The following is a 26,243-nucleotide window of genomic DNA, read 5'->3' as shown; positions in this document are numbered from 1 at the left end:
GGCTAATCTTAATGGAAATGAATACAAACAGGAAGTACTAGCGCCCACAGCTTCAGCTCAGAGGAACTAGCGTAGCCACACCGTGCAACAAGCCAATTGGGGGAGAAATTAGGCAAATGAAAAAAGGGGATGTTCGGGGGATATGGAAAATATTAGTAATATAAATGAGCAAAAATTAGGGGGAGAATTTTGGGAAAACAAGAAAAAATATATATATATATTGAAAGAAAATTGTGGAAAAAATCCTTCATTTCATCTGAAACAACTGAGTCACTTCCTTTAATCCTGCCCCTGGACCAACAGCATCAACAGATTTTTTCGATAGCAGTAGGACCTAGGCTTTTTTTCCGATAGCGACTGGTATCATTTAATGGTACCCGGCCCTCGTTCTAATGCACAAAGACCACAAACTAAATGTTGTGCTCATTTCCTATTCGGAGGATTTGCAAACGCTGCATCAAACAGAGGAATGAGCGGAAATGTCCGTATTCCAAAGCAAATCAGACACAACGTTATTAGTATTCTGATAATAACAAAGTCTGTGCAGAGGTGATTCACTTTGAAATGACAGATGCAGCTCATGTTTCTTTCCCGCTTGGTAGGGTTTGTATTAAGGGGGGGGGGGGCAGTGGATTGGTGGATCGGTGGATCGGTGGATCGGTGACGGCCCTTCAGAGCAGGAGAGGAGGATGTGGAACAGTTTTCGTGGACTACAATAGAAACCTATTTACTGCGGGGCGAACACGCAGGACGTGGAATCAGCCGAGAGGTGAAGTGTAAACACTGAGGCCCATGTAAACACACTCTTTACAAAGCAAGTGTAGGAGAGAGACAAACACGCCACTGGCTGTACCATAAAGTCCACCGTTATTCCTCTGCTGCGGTTAACAGTTCTCTACCCCCTGTTGCCAGTAGAGGGCGTCACACACCAGAGTTAACTTGCTGTGTAGGAATGTTGTTGTTTTTTTTCCTCCCCAAAATGTGGCCAAGTTGAAGGCTGTAAAACACTCTCATAAGCCAGGATTTAAAGCCACACTGCGGAACTTTCTAGGATATGTCGCTGCATCTCGAGAGCAACTTAAACCATGAAAGAAAGAAAAAATATATTCACTTTTTAATCTCTTAACCCCCACCTGAACCGAGCACATTTTCTCCAGTTTGGCTTCACCCAAATCTAAAAGCTTCTTGAAAAAAACGTATCGAAATAGCAACGAAAATGAGCTGAGAACGAGGCAACCAAAAAGGCAACCAAAAAACAAGCAACGAACAGCAGAAAAGTGACAAAAATGTGATGAAATGGTTGCGAGCGCAAGGCAAAAGATCTGTAAACTTTTACATTTGGGTAAAGCTGAACTGGAGAAAATGCACTCATATCTTTTTTTTTTCTTAACCTTAACCAAGTGCATTTACTCCAGTTCAGCCTTGTCCAAATCTAAAAGGTTACAGTCTAGAGTAACGGCTCATTTGAAAGCTAAGACCTACAGAACAGAAGAAAAACGTCACACATCAATCACTTGAGGCAGATGCGCCCACTGCCAACCGTGCAGAAAGACTTTATCTGGACATGGTCAACGTTTCAGTCCTGAGACCTTCATCCAGCATTTGCCTGATGAAGGTCTCAGGACTGAAACAAACTGATCTAAACAGATCATTTTCCACGTGGAATTTAGGGCTGAAAGATATATCGTTATCGCATCGATATCAAGATATGAACATTCAAGATATTAAAATCGAAAAAGCAAGATATAAACGATAGAGATTTCCATCAATAAAACTGCACTCTTGTGGTTTTCACCTAACCCATATATATCGTATCGCATCGATATCGGGCATAAATATCGAGATATGAAATTTTGTCCGTATCGTTCAGCCCTAGTGGAGTTGCTGTGTTGTCGTCACTTTTTTGACTTTTGTTTGTTTGTCACATTTTCATTGCTTTTTGTCACTTTTCTGTAGCTTTTTTGTGGCTTTTTTGTCACACATATTTGTCAGTTTTTTGTCACATTTTCATCTCTTTTTTGTCACTTTTCATTGCCTTTTTGTCACATTTTTCTTGCTCTTTTGACACTTCAAGAAGCTTTTAGATTTGGGTTAAGAGGTTAATCATTTAAGCGAACAAGCCTGAAAAAACACTGTATATTGTTACATGAAAAGAAAAACTTAGCTAAATGTCCCTTCCCTCCACTTCCTCCACTCTTGGTTTATTCATTCTCCTGTATTTCCTGTATTTCCTGTATTTCCAGGGTGAGATGGAGAAATGTTCCACAGTGTGGCTTTAAATGTTGGTCTGTCCCCTTTAGCTCTCTACTCCCCCTGCTGGAGGTGTGCTGAAATGTTTGGCTGTATCTCCGCGTCCCGTTCAGTTCAGGTCCACCGTGTCCTCGGGGCCGCTCTCGGGGTCGGCGGGGGTCGTCGTGGGGTCACGGGTCAGCGCGGAGGAGGGGGGCGGGACCGGGGAGAAGAGGGAGGAGCACAGCAGTTTGACGGGGCAGAAGGCGGAGCCGCGGGGAATGAAGTTGACCTTGTTCTTGTCCGGGCAGGAGAACAGGGGGAAGCCTTTGGATTTACCGGATCTATGTGCACAGAAACACAAAACATGTCACGGGGGGGGGTCACGGGGGGGTCACATGACGACAGCGGGGGAAACTCAGGCTGATACTGATCAAAATGAACATCTCAATATTTGAGGAGACTTTCTCGATAACGACGATGAAGCCATATTTTTTCCACATTTTATTTTTATCTAATTTTAATTTTATTTTTTACTATTTCCCCCATTTTGGAATATTTTTCCACATTTAAAAAATATATATTTTCACAAATTTCATGCTTTTTTTTTTTTTTTTTTTTACAATTTTCACCTTTCCCCCTAATTTTCCCACAGTTTTCCAACGTTCCTTGACATTGGAGATAAAGTTGATATTGTTTATTGATATTACTCATTATTCCAAACAGCAATTTGAATATCTTATAGACGATACATTGCCCACCTCTAGTGAAAGTAGGGCTGCAACTAACGATTATTTTGTCATCGATTAATCTATCGAATATTTTTACGATTAATCGATTAATCGCTCGGTTGTGAATGGTGTAGGAAAATTGGATTTAAAAAAAAAAGAAAAATCACATAAAGCTAAAGTGGCGCCACTTGATGACATGTTGATGGAGGAAACGTAAAGTAAATGTTTGTTGGAGGCTCTTGGCGTTAATTCTGCTTCTGATTGGACGAGACACAGACGGATATTTATGAAATTTACAATGTACAAAACACTACAGACCCAAACTATGAAAAACAAAGTAGGTTTTCATCAAAAATACTACATTTTCATGTCAGTTTTGCTCTATTTGAGTTGGTGAACCAGAAAACGATTAATCGATTACTAAAATAGTTGTCGACTATTTCAATAATCGATTAGTCATCGATTAATCAATTAGTCGTTTCAGCCCTAAGTGAAAGCGTGTAAAAGTTAAAGGATTATCCTTATGTTCATCCGACAGAGCACACCTGAATATAAGCCGCACCACATTGTTTTCTTTCCTTCTTTTTTAGACATATACTTGCTGTAACATGAGAGATGTACACACAAAGACGTCATTTTTAATTAAACACTTTTTTTTCCCAAAGGTGCCTGTTACCCCCACCTGAACCCAGCACATTTTCTCCAGTTTGGCTTTACTCAAATCTAAAAGCTTCTTCAAAAGAGCACCAAGAACCTGACCAAAAAAAGCCACAAAAGAGTAACAGAAAAATGTCAGCTCAGTCTTTCTTTCAATATTTTAGAGTCGAGTTACTTTGAATCATTTACTCAAGTAGAAGTAAAAAGTGCTGATCCACATAATAACTCCGAAGTAAAACTAAAGAGACTAAATGAAAATACGCACTTTCAGGCAATAAAAGTCTGACTTATGATTTTCTTTGTAAATCGACAGGTGATAAATAATGCTGGATTTCATACATTTCCAAAGAATCCGCCAGAAAATAGATAAAAACGATTATTTTTTAAGATTTAGTACAAAATACACAAACTTTACAACTTTTTAAATATATCCACTTAAAGGAATAGGCCACCGTTTTTCCATACTGAGATATGTTCTTACCTGAGCTTAGACGAGTTCTTTAGGACCTGTCTGATCTTCAGTCACGTAAACACAGCGCAGACGGCGTTAGCATTTAGCCTCTCCCTCTCTCCTCTATAGCTCCAAAACAGGTCACGATAGAAGCTACCAAGCTCTTCCACGTTTTCCCTATTTAAATATGGTTACGTGAAGTGTTCCACTACAAAGTATAATCACACACAATTAAACAATGTGGATTTTCTAAGTGGATAAAAGGGGGGACTATATTGTAAGGCGTAATAATACGTAGTAGTTTGACATCCGCGCAGTAATCTTCACTTTACTGTGCGGATGCCAAACTACTCCTGGTATTATTACGCCTTACAATATAGTCGTCTGCGCTGTGTTTACGTGACTGAAGATCAGACAGGTCCTAAAGAACTCGTCACAGCTCAGGTAAGAACATATCTCAGTATGGAAAAACGGTGGCCTGTTCCTTTTAAGCTTTCGTCACTTTCAGTATAGATATAAATATTTGGGGAAGAGAAACTTTAAATGTAATGATACTTTGTAGTAATATTACACACATACTGTTTGTTAAGATTTGTTAGCCCACTATCAGTGAGGCTGAGGTGATTCACGTCCTGTGGAATCCAGAAAGTGTGGGTGAAAGTGAGAACTTACACAAACTCCTCGAAGACCTTGACCCGCTCGCAGCCCTCAGGAGGCTCTCGCTTGAACATGTAGCTGTTGTTGGGTTTAGGAGACGTGGCGAACTTAGGCAGAGGAGAGCAGCAAACACCGTCTGCAACACACACAACACAACACAACACTCACTACAACACTCACTACAGGGGATATTAACTTAGGCAGAGGAGAGCAGCAAACACCGTCTGCAACACACACAACACAACACAACACTCACTACAACACTCACTACAGGGGATATTAACTTAGGCAGAGGAGAGCAGCAAACACCGTCTGCAACACACACAACACAACACAACACTCACTACAACACTCACTACAGGGGATATTAACTTAGGCAGAGGAGAGCAGCAAACACCGTCTGCAACACACACAACACAACACAACACTCACTACAACACTCACTACAGGGGATATTAACTTAGGCAGAGGAGAGCAGCAAACACCGTCTGCAACACACACAACACAACACAACACTCACTACAACACTCACTACAGGGGATATTAACTTAGGCAGAGGAGAGCAGCAAACACCGTCTGCAACACACACAACACAACACTCACTACAGAGGATATTTACACAACACTCACTACAGAGGATAATAACACAACACTCACTACAGAGGATATTAACACAACACTCACTACAGAGGATAATAACACAACACTCACTACAGAGGATAATAACACAACACTCACTACAGAGGATAATAACACAACACTCACTACAGAGGATAATAACACAACACTCACTACAGAGGATAATAACACAACACTCACTACAGAGGATAATAACACAACACTCACTACAGAGGATAATAACACAACACTCACTGCAGAGGATATTAACACAACACTCACTACAGAGGATAATAACACAACACTCACTACAGAGGATAATAACACAACACTCACTACAGAGGATAATAACACAACACTCACTACAGAGGATAATAACACAACACTCACTACAGAGGATAATAACACAACACTCACTACAGAGAATAATAACACAACACTCACTACAGAGGATATTAACACAACACTCACTACAGAGGATAATAACACAACACTCACTACAGAGGATAATAACACAACACTCACTACAGAGGATAATAACACAACACTCACTACAGAGGATATTAACACAACACTCACTACAGAGGATATTAACACAACACTCACTACAGAGGATAATAACACAACACTCACTACAGAGGATATTAACACAACACTCACTACAGAGGATATTAACACAACACTCACTACAGAGGATAATAACACAACACTCACTACAGAGGATATTAACACAACACTCACTATAGAGGATAATAACACAACACTCACTACAGAGGATAACAACACAACACTCACTACAGAGGATATTAACACAACACTCACTACAGAGGATAATAACACAACACTCACTACAGAGGATAATAACACAACACTCACTACAGAGGATAATAACACAACACTCACTACAGAGGATAATAACACAACACTCACTACAGAGGATATTAACACAACACTCACTACAGAGGATAATAACACAACACTCACTACAGAGGATAATAACACAACACTCACTACAGAGGATATTAACACAACACTCACTACAGAGGATAATAACACAACACTCACTACAGAGGATAATAACACAACACTCACTACAGAGGATATTAACACAACACTCACTACAGAGGATAATAACACAACACTCACTACAGAGGATAATAACACAACACTCACTACAGAGGATATTAACACAACACTCACTACAGAGGATAATAACACAACACTCACTACAACACTCACTACAGGGGATATTAACTTAGGCAGAGGAGAGCAGCAAACACCGTCTGCAACACACACAACACAACACTCACTACAGAGGATATTTACACAACACTCACTACAGGACTCACTACAGAGGATAATAACACAACACTCACTGCAGAGGATAATAACACTGTGTTTAGGACTTATTATCGATTTAGTATCGATGAATCAGTGTTTTTTGACAACCCTACTCCTCAGAAACACCCCTAAATGCTTCTTACTTTTGTCCGTGTCCTCCGTGGAGCAGGGGCTGCCGGGCTCGGGGCTGCTGGGCAGAGGGGAGGAGTCTCCACTAGAGGGCGCCTGTGTGTCTGTGTCGCGGGTCTCTGCGCTGAGCCGTAGAGGAGGGAAAGGAGCACGCCGACCGTCCAGCACGTCCAGAGACTGAGGACAGAGAGAAGACCAGCTCAGAGCAGGACTCTGCACAAATCATCACCTTTCTCTTTCTTCACTGTGATGGGATTCACAGTGTGTCTGTGTCATGATGTCAGTGTGAACCGTGGAGCACGAGGAGGATGAAATGATCTCCATGAGGTCACAGATGAGACGTTCTCATTACACTTACAATCCTCCTGACTGAAGTCTTCCAGGACGGAGAGATATCTGAGCGGTTTGTGACGCACTTCAGAGGTTTATCCACAGATCTTCAATGTTTAGGTGAGGAGCATGTGAAGGCAATCCTTCAGCCTGCCCCTCTTAAGGTCGTCTGTTGTGGATTTTGAGCCGTAACATTAAAATATTTTCTTACAAAAGTCAAAGCTTCACGTCCATAATAAAACAACAGGGTTCCTACTGGCAGCAGCAAGTCAAATGTACTAATGCTTTCTAATGCCAATTTAATGCAGAAATACAAGAAAAACACAGGAAAATCTTTGTACGTTTCATTTCTTAAAAATGTGCAAACAATCCATCAGAGAAATGGAAGAGAAATGTCAACATTCAAAAGCAAAATGGAGCAAAACAACGGTGAACAACTTCTGCTAAAAGTGTCATGTTAGACCATAGTTTAGTGTTTTTGCCAAATATATGCAGCAAGTAATCCAGCAATGTCATTATTTTCAAGACATTTCGATTCAGAGCATGAACCAAATTTAATGATTTTTAATGACATATAAGACTATAGTTTTGGCACAAAATACTTTTTACTTTTATGTTAATTTTCTCAACATTCTAAGAAAACCCACGCAAAGAACAAAAGAAAAGACTAATCTGGTCCTCAGTGCAGCGTAGATTTGGGATTGAAGCATTTTCACAGGTTTCTTTGTTCATTTTGAGGGAAGATTTTGAGCATCGTGTCTCTAATCACAATACATGACATTGTGGCAATTGTTGAGACTTTTTAGAGGAAACAATTGAGTTGTTTGGGGTCTGAAAAGAGCGGCCTGAGTGTGTGGGCCTGTAGTGTCTGTAGTTTCAGTGTGAAGCTGCAGTTTCTCATGTAAACAGAGCCTCTTGCTTTGACTCCAGCATTTACAACACTTTCATAATACAGTCTGCAGACATAAAAGGAGAAGAGCTGAGGGAGGACAGAGAAACGCTGAGCCGGCGGCTGATACCGGCTGCTTGTGTTTATTTAAAGTCCGACATGTTTGACTGAGCCGTCGCCATCTCTGTCAGCTTTGTTCCAGACTTTAAACGAGGCCGGAGAGCGAATGAGCACCATCCAGTCCTCAGTCCTCCCGCGGTGAACCAGGGCCTCACACAGAGCGTCTGAATACTGTCCTCAGACCCGGGATATCACATACTTTTGACAAATCCCGGTAGTGGCTTGTGTCTTGTTTTTAATAAGCAAATCCCTCTCTTGTCAGCAGAGGGCGCTCTAAGCCACACACGAGATACCTAGAAGAAAACACTCATGTTCTTATTTTAACATCCACTTTTAAAGGTGGATATAACTCTTTATCTAGGCTTTTTAAACTACATTACATCTTACAGCGAAGGCCTGAGGTTTATTTCATCATAAATTAAACTTTATGTTTAAATACTGGTCAGGTGCGGGGCCCTTCAGCATGCCTCCTCTGGCCCCAAGATACTCCAAAAAATACTACAAATATTGCCATTATAAAGTTCCAGATATCGAAATCTAAAGATATGCAAATTGTGTAACAGAATTATGAGACACCATTTAAGTACTTCCTGTCCAATGGCGTCACTTCCTGTTAGTATCAGGAAGTGTAGACCCTGTGCACGATAGCAAGTGCTAGTTCCGGTTGGTGAACTCTGGAGCCGTACTACTTTTTTTTTTTAAGTGATCAGTTTTATAACCTGTATGCATTTATGTTGGATCGTTTATTAATAAACAAATCAATGTATTTATTGATTTCTAGCCCTCTGAGGACTAACCCTGACCGTGATACTTGAACAGTACTGGGGTGAGGGCTGCGTCAGTGCTCTCGGGCGGTACCTGCAGCCCGTGCTCCCAGTCCTCGCGGATGAAGACGTTCTCCAGCTCGTGGTTGATGGCCTCCACGCTGCTGGGCACGCGGCTCATCAGGGCCTTTGGCAGAGACGTGGAGGGCGCCCCCTTGTGCTGTGGAGGAGCAGAAAACATAACATAAATGTGCAGATGCAGCAGATCCACTTTGCTCTCAAGTCCAGTAGGATTTAGTTTTTGTCAAGATTGAATCAAGCATTTCTTTTTAGTTTTAGTCGACTACATTTAGAGCAAATGTGGTCAACTTTCAGCATATATTACTGTTCTGACACATGTTTAATGATTTTCTGTGCTTCATGTTTCTTCCCCCACACAGACAAAGCACAGATCTGGGATCTTAAAGGGATATTTCAGGATTTTTGACATAGGGCCTCATTTCCTAGTTATCCAGAGTGTACTGATTTCTGGAGATATTTATTTTTGTAATTCATGCAGTTCTTCTATTTGAAGAGCTATGTGACGCTAGGCTAGTGCTAGGTGCTATGGTATCAGCTATCCTGCATTAAGAACAGTGTGACCCGCTCCACAGAGCACCTGAGGCAAATCACTTATAACACCAGACTAACCATATACATGTCTGTGTCCATAGAATCATGTTTGGAATATAACTGACCTGCATCACATGAATGATCACATTTTGAGGGACTATTTTCTAGCAGATCACTCCGCCTTATGTAGCTTATACAACCACGAAGCTGATGCTGCTCAATTATAAGGTATTTTTAATGCAAAATGGTTAAAATTATGGACACAGACATGTATATGGTTAGTCTGGCGTTATAAGTGATTTGCCTCAGGTGCTCTGTGGGGCGGGTCACACTGTTTTTAATGCAGGCTAGCTTGTAAACACTGCAGACACTGCAGCACTAACAACATTTAGCTCTGGTTAAATCCAGCTCAGACTCTGATTTAGGGAGTGTCGCCTGTAATAAAGTCTGCTCTATGGGGAATATTGTATTTGAACAATTCTCCAGTTTGTTGTTTTTTTTCTCTCCTCAGTGGAGAGCTGCTCCTGTTGGAGCGCCGGCCGCAAGTGGTCAAGTGGTGTCGCTTTCTGGTATCGGGACCTCATTAAAGAGTACGAGTATGAGTACAAGCATGTGGTATCGGCCCAATACCCGATACTGGTATCGGTGCATCCCTACGGTCTTCATCTCAGATCTGAACTCGGAGCGCTCTGGATTTCTCCGGGTTTGCAAGTTGTAATTATGAGTTCGAGCGGTTCCAAAGCTAAGTTGGAAATTTAACAGCTAACAGTTTCCTGGTCCCTAAAATTATGACTTTGACTAAAATGAAAGATGCACCGATCCAGCTTTTTTGCAACCGATACCGATACTGGGGGTTTGAGTATCGATTTATATTAACCGATACCAAGAGATTTTTTAAAAAGTGGCTGCTGTGAGTGAAAACATCAAAGAATTACTGGACTTTTCTACACTATCTTCGGGTATATGACAGGCTTTACATTACATTAATATAACTATATATATATTTAATATTTAACTATAGTAAATTGAACTGATCATTTCATAAACTCAAATACAAACACTTGGCCACTGCACTTCATTAGGCCACTTTAGGTGATCCTTGGTTAGTTCCCTCTAGCATTAGCAAACTGTTGGTAATCAAAAATACATTTTTGAGATTAAAACTATCTCAGCGCTTGAATTCTTCAGGCCCTTCAAGATAAGATGCAGCCCAGTTGTGTTTTTAAAGCGGTGAGAGCCAAAACAGATATCCAATATCGTATTATTTCCTGTATCGGCTCCGATTTCAGTATCGGATCGGTGCATCCCTGACTAAAATAATGACAAAATATTTTAGCCGGTAAAATTAACACTCCAGTTTTGATGCTTTAAAGCGGCAAAATTGATAAGAAACTATTTGTGATGGCACTGACGTAATGGCCGATATATTCACCCATGAACCCGCAGTGCCCAGTCACAGTAACGTCTTGTAATGAAAGGGCATCTGGGTCTGAAATGAGGTTCCTGAGAGAGTCTGTTGTGGGATGTGTGCAGTGGTTAATGGATAAACTGGGGCTTGTCGGGGCATGTTCACAGGCAAACAAGTGGCCACTTCACTGTCGGATCCCACAGTGCACAACAACAGTCGGGCCGTGTGCAGCAGGAAGTGTCCCATATCAAAATCATGTTTGGGGTCCACATACTTCCATTCTCTTTAAAAAGCCTGGAGTAAGAGTTAATACCCAGTACATGTCCATACCTGTGTCTGTCCAGAGGTGGCGCTGTGTCCTCTGTTCCCCTGTTTGCTCCGGTGCAGCTGCAGCCTCAGTTTGGCGATCTGCTGAAAGAACAGGCCCCGTCAGTCACGCAGCTTTAAAGCTATAATATCCCCGTGGGGAAACGTTTGGCCCATCCTTAGATAGGGCAGGGGCGGCCCGTAAGGACCATGCTCTGGGTCTTGGCTTTGTTTATTTAAAAAGAATAAGCCACAAATGGGCTTTTTATGGCTCACCCTGACTCCTCTTGGACTTCATTGTCAATCTTTTACTATGTTTTACTATGTTTTATTAATGTTGTTTCCGTCAGAGATGCACTGTAAGGCATTCCACATCTCAAGCTATTTTTAAGAATTCTGCAGAACGTTGCTTTTATTTTAAATATGTTTTGATGTAACTACACATCCTGTGCAACATGTGACTCCTCACTTGACCTGTGCACGATTGGTCTCCCTCTGTGTGCCCTGATGAAGACCTCAGAGGTAGAAAGGTGTTGTTGTCCCGATGAAAATCAAGTTTTTGTTCTACAAGTCAGTTCTGCCGCGGACATCTTCTCTCCTCCTGAAGCGTTCTCCTGTAGCATGGATCCTTGAAGATCACCTGACTTGATTACATTTCAAACCCACAGTGCTTTGTGTTTGATTAGTTCTCTCATTCAAATTGCGACCGTTAGCCCCGCCTTCAGTCTCGATGTGGAAATCGCGTCCTATTACCACAACTCCAGACTGTCTTTATATGTATTTATAAATACACATACAAAGTTTTTAAGTGCACTTCAAAACAAAGCACTGATTCAGAGGATCAGAGGAGACTGAAGGCAACCACACAGGTTTCCTCCGGGTACGACCGTTCCCCAGAAACATGCTGGTCAGGTTGACCCACAATGGCAGAGCGGCTCAGTCGCAGCTGCTCAGGACTAACACCTGAACACTATTTCGTTGTACACTTGACAAATAAAGCGCTTACTTACTTACATACTTAATACATAGGGGAAAATTCACTGGACAAAGGGCTGACCACAGAAAACACACCAAGAGTTGTCTAATACTACAGATATAGTATCACTACCTCTGTCCCCTCCACCCACAGACACATCAACACCAGTGCAAAGGCAGTGCTATAGGAGTGTGGACCAGAGTCTTCGTGTGTTATGTACAGTGTTGGCTCCTTTAGATGCTCCTTCAGTTCAGGTTGAAAGCCCTTGATGGAAGCACATGTCTTTAGAGCATCAGCAGCTTGTTCCACTGTGACAAGACCTTCACTGTCCAAAAGTTAAGTGACAGAAAGGTAAAGTCCAGTCATGCAGAGGCGTTACTACAGCAGATCTTATAGAGCTAACCAATGTGTATGCCCCGTCGTCTCGGTTCATCAAAGTTGGAGAACATTTCCTGATCTTGAGACTATCGTAGCTACGACCAAAGTTTATCTAAGCGAATGCCAGGCTACAGACAGACTGTGTTTAGCTGAGGAAGTGCCAAATGCTAGCAGTGTTTATATCTACCGAAAAGTGCAGGGAAAGTCGTGTAAAATGCGGAGTCGGACCCGCTCACGAGCACAAGTGTAATATAGAGACTGCAGTTACTACGTGCAAGACCTGAGGTGGCAGTAGCGAGTATAAAAATGACAACCTCCATCTAGATCCTTTAAGTTGTCACAATATGGGCAAAAAAATGGTGTGGTGTGAGTTCAGCTAAAGCAGCTTCACAGGAAGTAGCCAACACGAGCAAAGTAGAAGTAGTAACACTAGCAAAACAAAAAGTGAAGAACAGCTGAAGCTAAGAAGACTGATGAACGCTCACTCGGAGGTGCTTTTATCTGGCAGCCGGGCAGAAAGTGAAACGTGCGCCCGAGCACAGAGGCCTGGTCCGGCGCAGGTATGTAGCAGAAGGTGTGGCGGGGCGGATGGGGTAATCCTGGAGCACAAAGGGCGCTCTGTCTCGAGGATGCCCTCACCCACGAGGAGGCAGCTGACGGGACATACGGGAAGAATGCATTCCCTGACCACAGAGTCAATATTGACAAGTCCAGGCAACTCCACGGTGACATTGGGCTGAGCGCGGCGCGGATTGTGCAAGAGCCCATTACACTGTTTACACATCAGTGACTAAAGAAATGCACTTCTATGGAAAAGGTACAACAGGAACCATGTACTTTCAATGCTGCGTTTAGGCCTGCACAATATTGGCATATTATTGTTATCTGAGAAATGTAGCTCCATTTATTTTCACACACTAAGATGAAAATAAAAAAATGAATTTACTTTCCTTTTGCTACTGAATATCGAATAAATACAGCTCTATTTATTAAAGAAACTAAAAACAGTTCCTAACAGAGAACTTGAACTTGGTCAGATTGAGAAAAACACTCCCATGTTTTGACTTTGGCGCTGCTAATTGTGGAAGTGGAAAACATGACAAATAATGGACGCTTTTTTATGAATGGCCTAAACTTTTGCTGCAACACTGTTGACATCCGACACAGTCGCAATTATCAGATCACAAGCAGCAAAGACACTCTTCTATTAGGGATCTTCTTTTTTTCTTCATTTGACGAAAGTGATTCGTCAGACCGTTCAGAGCGGTGCCGTCAGCTCACGTGGGCTCACATGCAGCAGGCTGCGCCCCTCTTTCCCCTCACCCCCCCACGCTACAATCAGCACCAACACGTCCTCCATGGAGTACGTGATGATCAGAGGACGAAGAGAGCGGATGCTTTTGGGAAAAGTCATGTTCATAATGACACTTCTGCCTTTTGTGCTGTAATCTGTCTGTCAAAAGCTACAAAAATCCACAAGATTATTATTGTTTAATATCAAAAGCTTTGTACAGCCTGTCAACCTTCATCCCAATTACCAATAATTATTGAAAAAAAAAAACTTTATACTGATATGTAATTACTTTCTTATAATAAAACTGACAAAAACTAGAAACTATTCCATGAAAAAATGACTAAAATGTGACAAAAGAATTGTCGTCCAAAAGACAAAGACTTAAACTAAAAGGGCTGCCAAAAACAACACTGCAATCAAATCTCCAAAGCTCTGCAAACACTTGACCTCAGCCTTTCTTTTTGGCTCTTCACAGCGACTCAATATGGCCGCTCTCCCCTCCTGCTCCCGCAATGACACACAGTCGTGGTTTGGGCCTTTAAATTTAGCCTACGCTGTGGGAAGCCTCGCACCTAATGGCTCTGCGGGTCCCGGAGCGGAGCCAATAGAAACCAAACAAGACCATAGACTCTAACCCGGGCAGAGCTCACGGGGCTCCGGAGAAAAACTGCAACGACAAGGCTGGCTCTGGGAACGCTGTTGTGCAAAGTTGTGGAAAGCTGAGCCGTGTTCTGGTAAAAACTGGGATATCAGGAATGCATAAGGAGACGTAGGCCTGGGCAGTTCAAACTGAGCGTCCTCGTTTTGATCACAGAACAAATGTTGACAGGAGAAGAGTAACACAGGTCGGGTACCTCTTTGAGATGGTCGGCACTGCCCCAGGAGGCAGAGCGCTGGTGCGGACCCCCCTGCTCCACCGCGGCCTCGTCCACCCAAAGCCCTGGGGTCTGCGGGGAACACACACACAAATCATCATTAGGTATGCAAAAACTTCAAAAGGGCAGCAAGTCTGAATCAAAATGCAATTTGAATGGCCGCAATTAAAAGTTTGGAAACGTTTTTTTTAATGCATTGTTTTTTCTTTTACTTCAGGACTATTTACAATGTAGGAATTATGTTTTACACCAAAAAAAGTTGAAATAGATAGAAATGGCCGCCTTTTGCTTTGATTACTGCTTTGCACTTTTGAAATTTGCTTCACGAGCTTCACGATGTCGTCAAAGAAATAGTTTGGACTTCGCAGATTGTTAAACCATTCCAGGGACAAGGGCCTTTTAATCGAGCTGAGAAAATAAAGAAAAGCCGTTTGACCGGTGCTGTAGAAAAACTGATCAACTGAGACCAGTCGATAGGATTTTCATATTAAAAGAAACCCTTAAAGGGAGTTTAAAAATGTAAAAAGTAAGTATTTTCCTCCCCCTACATGTTCCTCCATGTCCTCATGTGTAGAATGAGCTCAGACCTGTTCACCACAACTGCCTCTAAAATCCTGCACTGTCACTAGAAAAGGTGTTAATTCGGGTCCGAAGTGCCGTCATACACGAGCTTAAAGGAATGGGCCACCGTTTTTACATACTGAGATATGCTCTTACCTCACTTTAGCCGAGTTAATATATCCCCGTCTGGTCTTTGTCCGTGCGCTCTGCCAGGCAAACGGAGCACATACGCAGCCTCTCCCACATGTCACATAGCTCCAAAAAAGCTCACAATAGAAGCTACCAAGCTAATAAAAAGGGGGACTATATTGTGAGGCGTAATGATACGAGGAGCAAAACGTCCGCGCAGTAACTCCTAAAGGTTATTGACGGAAGTGAGCGGGGGAAGTCTTTAGGAGCGCGGACGTTTTACTCCTCGTATCATTACGCCTCACAATATAGTTCCCCTTTTTATTTGCTTATAAAATTGACATGTTACATTTCTGTGTAAATATACTTTGCATGAAAACACTTCACGTAACTTTATTTAAATAGGGAACACGTGGAAGAGCTTGGCAGCTTCTATCGTGAGCTTTTTTGGAGCTATGTGACATGTGGGAGAGGCTGCGTATGTGCTCCGTTTGCCTGGCAGAGCGCACGGACAAAGATCATACGGGGATATATTAACACGACTAAAGTGAGGTAAGAACATATCTCAGTATGTAAAAACGGTGGCCTATTCCTTTAATATAGAAGCTGCAGTTACGCATAAGACCAGAGGTGGCAGTAGTGAGTATAAAATGACTTGAAATTAAAACTTGCATCTAGCCCCTTTAATAAAAGACTGTATGTTATCTATACAACAACGACACTTTTAGTGGTCACTAATAAAGTCAATTTACTTCAACCTGGTTTTTCCGGCACAATCTGTGCACGTTTCAAGCCAACCCCAAAATAAAGTTCACTCATTGTGTTTTGCATCATAATCTGAGGTGATAAAAACAAAGTTACTTTACAACAACAAAAAGTCACTTTAAGTATAGCACTTAAAGGCGCACTGTGGAACACTGCAACGGGTATTCAAAGAATGCTTGTGCATGACTGACCCATTGAAATCTCATATTTAGCTGCCTTTGGTCGACTGCATGTGCTCTGGTGATGCTGTACACGACGTACTTGGAGTTGATTCTTTTGGTATCAGTATTGTAAACGTATTTAAAGGCGCTCGGCCCAAGCTAGAGCAGTAGCTTCCTACCACAAGGAACACGCATTAACTACGGTGTAGCTCTTTGAGAAGCTCGTCAACTCAAACGTGAAAAGTACAATTCAAACATAAGCGATTATATCTTCCTCAAACTGTGAGCTCTCTCTGTTGGACATTGTAAAAGCTGCCTTCGAATCCAGGCAAAAGTGGACATTAATGACATTCATTCCGCATGATCACTATAAGTATTCAGTAAAAGCCGGGTTTTCAGAGTTTGGTGATAAATAATGGTTTGAGCAGAGCCTGTGAGCGGCTGAAGTCTGCTCCAGTCTGCTCCAGTCTGTTTCTGATCCGAGCTGTTCAGACAGAAAAACCACATCCTCAGCTCTGACCTGTTATTACACAATATTACAACTGCCACGGCTAATAACAAACACAGCGTCTCCCAGGAAAATGGATCAAACCCAGTGGTTCCCAAAAGCCAGATGATTTTAGACAATATTTTTTACATTTCTGATGCTCAATTTGATGTATTTTTGATTGAAAATAGCATTTTAGTGAAATTAGGCAAAATATCAAAATACAGACCCAAACTAGCATAACTAAAGCAGATTTTAAATCGTTTTTTTTTCTTCAATTATTATAAATGCTAATCCCGTTTTAAAGAAGGGGTTTGTTCAGTACGGAGCCTGCCGGGGACATCACGAGAAATGTTTTTATTACGTTATTTTGCAATACTTTGCGAAATAGCACAAAAGCTTTGCGATAAAAATGCTTATCATATTTGGGTAGAGAACGAGGCTGGCTACAGCGTCTTCGTCGTGTAGACTCTGAACTAACATCCTCTACACACAATGGAGCATGAATGGGGAAATTAATTGACCTTTTTTTCGAATTGGGTTTAAAAAGAATCCAGATTAGTGCTGGCCTAAGTGAAAGACATCTTCTCCGTATTACGTGGAAGCTGTACGAGGACTTGGAGGAAGTCCCAGAGTCATGAGAGGCCATGTTGGGAGAGAATTGGTACAGGATTTCAGATTAGCACAGCCGAGATCAGGAGCGAGGGTCACTCTCCTACCGCTGTCCAGCTGATTGTGGATGTGTCAGCCCCAGATTCCTGTGTTGCGCAGCCCCACGTCCCATCATGGACCTCAGAGTCTACATAATACGTACAGATTCAGCATCTGTAACTTTCAGCCAGTCTCTGCACAAAACTGGCCTGAATTTACGATCAACGATCTACCAACCGTGCACACAATTGTGTTATTCTGGTTATGAATTCAATCAGAACCGCTAGTTCTGAGTATTTCTAACACCCTGAGTGCCCCCTTTGCCATTAACTCTACATGAATACCACGTCTGTTGGCCAGCACTATCTTAATTCTTTGTGTTTTAAACCCAATTCGACATAAAGATCAAATAAATTCCCCCATTCATGATGGGATGGGTGGAAGCACTGGAGCATTTCCAGATGAACGTGGCGCTTGTCCCCGGAGGGGAGGAGGACGATAGTGGAGGATGATAGTGGAGGATGATAGTGGAGGATGATAGTGGAGGACGATAGTGGAGGATGATAGTGGAGGACGATAGTGGAGGATGATAGTGGAGGATGATAGTGGAGGATGATAGTGGAGGATGATAGTGGAGGATGATAGTGGAGGACGATAGTGGAGGACGATAGTGGAGGACGATAGTGGAGGATGATAGTGGAGGATGATAGTGGAGGATGATAGTGGAGGATGATAGTGGAGGATGATAGTGGAGGATGATAGTGGAGGATGATAGTGGAGGATGATAGTGGAGGACGATAGTGGAGGACGATAGTGGAGGACGATAGTGGAGGACGATTGTGGAGGACGATAGTGGAGGACGATTGTGGAGGACGATTGTGGAGGACGATTGTGGAGGACGATTGTGGAGGAGGATAGTGGAGGACGATGGTGGAGGATGATAGTGGAGGATGATAGTGGAGGACGATAGTGGAGGACGATGGTGGAGGACGATAGTGGAGGACGATGGTGGAGGATGATAGTGGAGGACGATAGTGGAGGACGATAGTGGAGGACGATAGTGGAGGACGATGGTGGAGGATGATAGTGGAGGATGATAGTGGAGGATGATAGTGGAGGACGATGGTGGAGGATGATAGTGGAGGATGATAGTGGAGGATGATAGTGGAGGATGATAGTGGAGGAGGATAGTGGAGGACGATGGTGGAGGATGATAGTGGAGGACGATGGTGGAGGATGATAGTGGAGGACGATAGTGGAGGATGATAGTGGAGGAGGATAGTGGAGGATGATAGTGGAGGACGATAGTGGAGGATGATAGTGGAGGACGATAGTGGAGGACGATAGTGGAGGACGATGGTGGAGGATGATAGTGGAGGACGATGGTGGAGGATGATAGTGGAGGACGATGGTGGAGGATGATAGTGGAGGAGGATGGTGGAGGATGATGGTGGAGGACGATGGTGGAGGATGATAGTGGAGGACGATGGTGGAGGATGATAGTGGAGGACGATGGTGGAGGATGATAGTGGAGGAGGATGGTGGAGGACGATAGTGGAGGACGATAGTGGAGGACGATAGTGGAGGAGGATAGTGGAGGACGATGGTGGAGGATGATAGTGGAGGACGATGGTGGAGGATGTTAGTGGAGGACGATGGTGGAGGACGATAGTGGAGGATGATAGTGGAGGACGATGGTGGAGGACGATAGTGGAGGACGATAGTGGAGGAGGATAGTGGAGGACGATGGTGGAGGATGATAGTGGAGGACGATGGTGGAGGATGTTAGTGGAGGACGATGGTGGAGGATGATAGTGGAGGATGATAGTGGAGGACGATAGTGGAGGATGATAGTGGAGGACGATAGTGGAGGAGGATAGTGGAGGATGATAGTGGAGGATGATAGTGGAGGACGATGGTGGAGGATGATAGTGGAGGATGATAGTGGAGGATGATAGTGGAGGATGATAGTGGAGGACGATAGTGGAGGACGATAGTGGAGGATGATAGTGGAGGATGATAGTGGAGGATGATAGTGGAGGACGATAGTGGAGGATGATAGTGGAGGACGATAGTGGAGGATGATAGTGGAGGACGATAGTGGAGGACGATAGTGGAGGATGATAGTGGAGGATGATAGTGGAGGACGATAGTGGAGGATGATAGTGGAGGACGATAGTGGAGGACGATAGTGGAGGATGATAGTGGAGGATGATAGTGGAGGATGATAGTGGAGGACGATGGTGGAGGATGATAGTGGAGGATGATAGTGGAGGACGATAGTGGAGGATGATAGTGGAGGATGATAGTGGAGGACGATGGTGGAGGATGATAGTGGAGGATGATAGTGGAGGATGATAGTGGAGGATGATAGTGGAGGATGATAGTGGAGGATGATAGTGGAGGATGATAGTGGAGGATGATAGTGGAGGACGATAGTGGAGGATGATAGTGGAGGACGATAGTGGAGGATGATAGTGGAGGATGATAGTGGAGGATGATAGTGGAGGATGATAGTGGAGGACGATAGTGGAGGACGATAGTGGAGGACGATAGTGGAGGACGATAGTGGAGGATGATAGTGGAGGACGATAGTGGAGGATGATAGTGGAGGACGATAGTGGAGGATGATAGTGGAGGATGATAGTGGAGGATGATAGTGGAGGATGATAGTGGAGGATGATAGTGGAGGACGATAGTGGAGGATGATAGTGGAGGATGATAGTGGAGGAGGATAGTGGAGGATGATAGTGGAGGAGGATAGTGGAGGATGATAGTGGAGGATGATAGTGGAGGACGATAGTGGAGGATGATAGTGGAGGACGATAGTGGAGGATGATAGTGGAGGATGATAGTGGAGGACGATAGTGGAGGACGATAGTGGAGGACGATAGTGGAGGACGATAGTGGAGGACGATAGTGGAGGATGATAGTGGAGGATGATAGTGGAGGACGATAGTGGAGGACGATAGTGGAGGACGATAGTGGAGGACGATAGTGGAGGACGATAGTGGAGGACGATAGTAGAGTTTATATGCTGAAGGTTTTACCTATCTGATTACAAATAGCAACAACACAATTTCAGATTGTAAATTAGGTGCAAGACCTTCACAAATAGCAATATGCACATTTCCAGCATGCACTCGCTATTTAAGGATTTAAGGATGTACAAACAACATTGTACAACGAAATTTGTCTTCTGCCTTTGACCCATACTTCGACGCTGCTGGGACGACCCGTAAGGAGCTGTGGGCAACCACGTTCAGCACCTGGGGACCCATCTCCAGATGTGAAGCCAGGCTGATGGCCAGAAACACCTGGCTGGAGGATTCACCTATCATACATGTTTTAGTGGTAGGGGAAACCGGAGAACCTGGAAGAAACCTACACAGACACGAGGAGAACATGCAAACTCCACACAGAAAGGCCCGACCAGGTGGGAATGGAACCTGAGACCTTCTAGCTGTGAAGCACGAGCTCGGTAATGTGGTTGTTTCTTCTTCTACAGCTGAAGCCCCTCAATCAGCATTTTCTGAATTTTGGTGTGTTGTTAAAGCTGCACCACTGGAAGTCGGAGATAGTTGAATAAAATCTCTCAGATGTCGCCTAAACTCATTTCTAGCTCTCACAGACCTTTCCGCAGGTCTGGAGCTCGGAGCAAATCAGTTCCTGGTTCACGCTGGAGGAAAATGCGCTACATTTTGACACACAACAGTGCACATGAAACTCACATGTACTAAGTAGGTCTGGGGTGCCAAATGAAGTTTCCTCTACAACGAGCAAATAATTGAACTACCACAGCTTTTAAGTGTAGAAGTATCCTCTGTTGCCAGCAGAGGGCGCTCTCAGCAAAACACACAAGAACCTGAGCAGAGCAGTGGTTAGTCATGAAGTGTCGTCCATCGCTCTGCAGTGCTGACCCTTTGGAGGATGTTTGAGCTCCTGGTCATCCACAGTGGGTGGATTTTCTCACATCTGTCCGACTGCGTCACATCTTGGTCACAATCCACCCCATCCACACTCAAGCCGGGCGTTTCATGTTACAAGCAGGCACTTACGGTATTTGATAAAAAACCTGCGAGATGCCGTCATACATGAACATCACATGATCTTTTTACTTTGTACTTGAAATCGTTTCTTTAAATGTAAATCATAGTCATGAGTTGCCGCTGTTTTCCCAGACTTTAGAACATCTTTTGGACAGTCCAGCTTCTCCTTTATTGGATCCAGACTGTGGAACTCTCCGCCCACGGACTTCCAACTGCAGACTGACCTGAACAGCTTTAACAGTGGTCAGAAACAGAGGCTGAAGTCCATGCACAGCCCTGCACACACGGTAACGCTGGATGAAATTTAAAATGTTACATGGGTTTCGTTAAATGTGTCTAAAAGCCTCTTATGGACGACACTTATGACACTTATGGCACTTATGACATCTGGTTTATCCAACACTATCGTTATGTCCATATAAATAAATAAATAAATATGGTCAGAGATCATTAGAGAGCACATCGTGCCATCAGGTGACATGCCATTTAGCTGTCACTTAGCAGAGCTGCAGGATCATGTTATGATGAACCTTCTCCATGACTTAGATCTGTTAAAACTTGTTCTCCTTTTGTTTGGGTGGGCATGTTGTTTGGGGCCTTTGGTTTACATTGTTGTTGCATCCTAGATAACTCCACATCTGAGAGCGTTGCAAGTAGTTCCCACCGACAAAATGCAGCGAAAAAATATACCTGAAACCCTTTATCTGCTCCACACGTTAAAGGGATATTTTAGGATTTTTGACATAGGGATTCATTTCCTAGTTGTCCAGAGTGTTGCTGATTTCTGGAGATGTTTTTTTGTAATTCATGCAGTTCTTCTATTTGAAGAGTTATGTGACGCTAGGCTAATGCAAGGCTAGTGCATTTCTACAATATCAGCTAGCCTGCATTAAAAACAGTGTGACCCGCTCCACAGAGCACCTGAGGCAAATCACTTATAACACCAGACTAACCATATACATGTCTGTGTCGATAACAATTTTGCATTAAAAATAACTTATATTTGAGCAGCATCAGCTTCGTGGTTGTATAAGCTACGCGGCGGCGGAGTGATCTGCTAGAAAATAGTCCCTCAAAATGCGATCATTCATGTGATGCAGGTCAGTTATATTCCAGACATGACTTTATGGACACAGACATTTATATGGTTAGTCTGGTGTTATAAGTGATTTGCCTCAGGTGCTCTGTGGAGCGGGTCACACTGTTTTTAATGCAGGCTAGCTGATATTGTAGAAATGCGCTAGCCTTGCATTAGCCTAGCGCCACGGAACTCTTCAAACATAAGAACTGCTTGAATTACAAAAAAACATCTCCAGAGATCAGCAACACTCTGGATGACTAGGAAATGAGGCCCTGATCTGTGGCCCTCACACTGTACACAATGTTGTATATCTTCACATAACCCGTATGAAACAATGCCCGCGTTATAGAATATGCGCGTCTGCATTTTGAGCGGCCGCTTGCGCCGTTCAGCTGGCAGTGGTTCTCCGCAGTGCAGCAGATGAAACGGGAGCCTGTGTTCCCATAAAGGCTGCAGTGTGCGGCCGGCGCTGGACAGCAGATGTGGGGCTTAGCGGGGCATTAGCATTTCGCTCGCCGCCCGAGGAATGACCAGGGCTGTTTGAAGACGGGGCCAGAGGAGCGAGCGAGGGACTCACCCATTCAGGAGGAGAAGGGCAGGAGTCTTTCTCACACATGCTCCGTGACGTCAAGTGGCTACGCCCCAACAACGGCCATGTCTGTCAGAGGTGACTGAGTTTGCTGCATTTGTCTTCAGCGGCGGACACACTGAACCAGCTGCATGGTGGACTGACAGGTTTTTGTCACAGTCAGCCACATTAATGTGACTGAAGTGAACACCAGGGTCAAGGCTCAAACGTGCTTAAGGTTAGGGCCCGACCAATAGGAACTTTTGGGGTCCGATACCGATATGAATGGGGTTGGCTGATAGCCGATATATAGGCCGACCCTTTATGTAACTTTATTTGATGTTTTTTTTTTTTCATCTCTCAAAGAGCCTCTAGTTAAACATTTATTATGATAGCTAAGGTTTCAATCATAGAAATATATCTGTTAGAGGTCACGTGGGTGGGTTTTTCTGAGGACGATGCCAATATGCACCAACTTGTGTCAGTGTTGAACTGTGGCAGCAGGGGACGCTGTATATTCAGGTTTAATAGGTACTTCAGCGGAAGCTTGTTAGAAAGACAAAAATCAGTAGATTCCAAAACAGAAACACTAAGTCTCCATCTCTTAGGGTTCCGAAATCTACAACATAAAATACATACAATAGGTGAACAAACTTGTGAGCGATTTTCACCACAATGTTTCTCTGCTTCCCTGGGGGCTAGGATGTTGTGGGAGGCTCATTTCAAAGCTCTGACTGAACTCTTTCCAATACGGGAAGTCTCCATCACTTTTGATTCCAGAGATATTGGCCTTTTTATCTGTATCGAACATGCCCAAACATCGGCAGGCCATACTTAAGGTCATAAGTTAAAAAAGCGCAGGTATTATGCAAAATCGAGATTTGGAACTTTTACAATGAAAAACAACCCAACGTTTTGTTTCAAGCCACTTGCTCATGCTTGAGTAATCTTTGAATCTTCAGCAGTGACGGGGGGATGTCGAAACACAACACTTGTTGAGTTGCACTGAATGGTGTTGCTGTGCAAGTGCAGAATATCAAAGCTGTATTTTCCATTTAATACTGTTTATGCTCAAAGTAAGATATGGGTTAGGCTTAAATCCTATAGAAGTATGTCATACAAAGTTTAATCCATAAGTAGGAAGCACTTTTCTTGCATAACGAGCTCTGACAGGTTGGTTTTAGTTACTTCCCCCTTCCTTATCCGAGCTGGTGGATCCTTCTCCAGGGAAATTCTACCTCATCGTTTGTCACTTTAAATGTTCCAATTATAGCACATCTTTTGTATAAATTAGCCTCATAGTTTTTTTTTTTTTAATGAAAACTCAATAGAGCCGCATGTGACTCTTGAGTTAGTGATTGCATATGCACCCAACCAGACTCTGACTCGAGCACATTTGTGATCCACTCCTGCCAGTCTTTTGCACTTCTATATTTGGCCACAATCTTTATCAAACGTTGCTTTGAGGAAGTGGTGGAAAGTGGGACTCGTCTTTGCGGCAGGATCGGTTTTCTGTGTTTCCCCTGCAGCTGAACACACTCAGGTCGGTGTTCAGGGGGGGGGGGGGCTCTTCCGGGCCCCTCTGTGTGTGCTTTAGACTCGTGAGACAGGTGTTGCTCCTGATAAAGTGAAGATAAAGAAATGCTCCAGAGCTGCGCTCGTTTCCCATTCCGACTCACACCCACGGCCCGCGTGCAGCTCACATCCTCAAGAATCCAGCTCTGATGCACAGCAGGAAATAATAATGAGACGCTTCAATGGAGGAGCAGGAGGAGGGAGGGGCTTTGTTTTGTTGACAAATCAATGTAAGATTTTTTTACTGACAACTGCATGGAAGCTAAATGCCAAGGACACATTACAAGATTTTAAAATATTTGCGATTTTAGGGACATCTTCCCACAATTCATAAAAATAAATGCAAGACATGATGAGAATCCACACACTGCCAGTTTTGGAAAGATTTGCGTCGAACGAGAGACCCCTAAATGAGTCGCATGATCGAAGGCGAGGTCAGAAACCAAATAAACATGAACGATACAAGACATCATCATCATCAGCGGGCTGTGCACCGTGCCTCGGATCTGCAGCGAGAAGGATGTGGATAAAGGCGCCACAGGAGCTCGGACATTCCTGATTGGCTGTCGCCACTGTAACGACACTTATACTACAAGCTACAAAAGATATCAAACAGGTTTGTTACTTACAAGTTTTAGTTTTAGAGGCTGTGACAAAAATCAATATTTAGATTTTATTTCCTTACAATATTCCGATGTCGATGCATGTGGATCACCTCCATCTCATCATCAAGTACTTGTCCCATGAATGAATATTTCACTAAGATGAACTTCTCATGTAGATCACTGTCATCTTGGGAACTGGCCTGGGAATTGGATGTTTAAAAGTTCACCCTTGTGGCATTGACAGGTATGTGGTCTGCAGCAGAAGTGCATGATCTTCCAGGGCCAGTAAAGATGACTTGGTGCAATGCCATAGTTCCAATTACAGGCGGCACAACTTCAGAACTGCTTCATCAAACCTTCCAATGTCTTCATTACTAACCCAGAAGAACTTGATGTCAGATTGTCTCTCTGTTAAGAGGCAGTAGAAATGTTCTGGGGTCTGGATATCTGCACCACTTTGGACAGCAGAGTCAGCAGTGTGCTGGACGGCCCCACTAACTACCTCAGGAGCGCCTTTACGGAGGGACTTCTGTTGGAAGCTTGAGAGGAGGGGGATGGTACTGAGCAAGTAGAAGTTTTTATTGCGATATTGAGTCACTCATCACATGTAAAGTTGTGGGAGATGGATTGTGATTCTCCATCACATCTTTAGCACCGTTACCACATGGGCCCACACAGCCCCCTCATCATGCAGAGGAGCAAAGGACTGAGAGCCAGCTGCTGTATAAGCCACACATGTGTGGACTGTGGCCTGCTGCCAACTTCCTCCAAAATGGAAAGCTTGCACTTCACTATTCAGCTTGCATGAGAAGTTCTCTGACATGAAGAACAACTTCATCTTCGCTC

At 43.5% G+C, this 26,243-nt stretch overlaps 1 protein-coding gene across 4 annotated transcripts in view; it reads right to left on the bottom strand.

The window, feature by feature from the left end:
- Window positions 1–2,196: 2,196 nt before the first annotated feature.
- The window catches only part of glcci1b (glucocorticoid induced 1b), a 52,045-nt gene continuing 27,998 nt past the window's right edge, over window positions 2,197–26,243 (bottom strand). For 2 of the 4 annotated variants that reach the window (XM_079562259.1, XM_079562260.1), the window contains 6 exons: window positions 14,745–14,837; window positions 11,267–11,347; window positions 9,011–9,136; window positions 6,828–6,990; window positions 4,741–4,861; window positions 2,197–2,573 (listed from right to left, as the gene is read on the bottom strand). In XM_079562259.1, coding sequence (XP_079418385.1) covers window positions 2,360–2,573; window positions 4,741–4,861; window positions 6,828–6,990; window positions 9,011–9,136; window positions 11,267–11,347; window positions 14,745–14,837 — 798 coding nt within the window. In that variant the 3' untranslated portion in view covers window positions 2,197–2,359. The remainder of the gene's footprint in view (window positions 2,574–4,740; window positions 4,862–6,827; window positions 6,991–9,010; window positions 9,137–11,266; window positions 11,348–14,744; window positions 14,838–26,243) is intronic. The other 2 variants (XM_079562261.1, XM_079562262.1) reach the window with 2 other exon arrangements.

Source organism: Gobius niger (assembly GCF_951799975.1).
Source record: "Gobius niger genome assembly, chromosome: 8".
NCBI classification, from domain to species: domain Eukaryota; kingdom Metazoa; phylum Chordata; class Actinopteri; order Gobiiformes; family Gobiidae; genus Gobius; species Gobius niger.
Note: the sequence above shows the minus strand (reverse complement) of the source record. Positions and strands in the feature narration are given on the sequence as shown.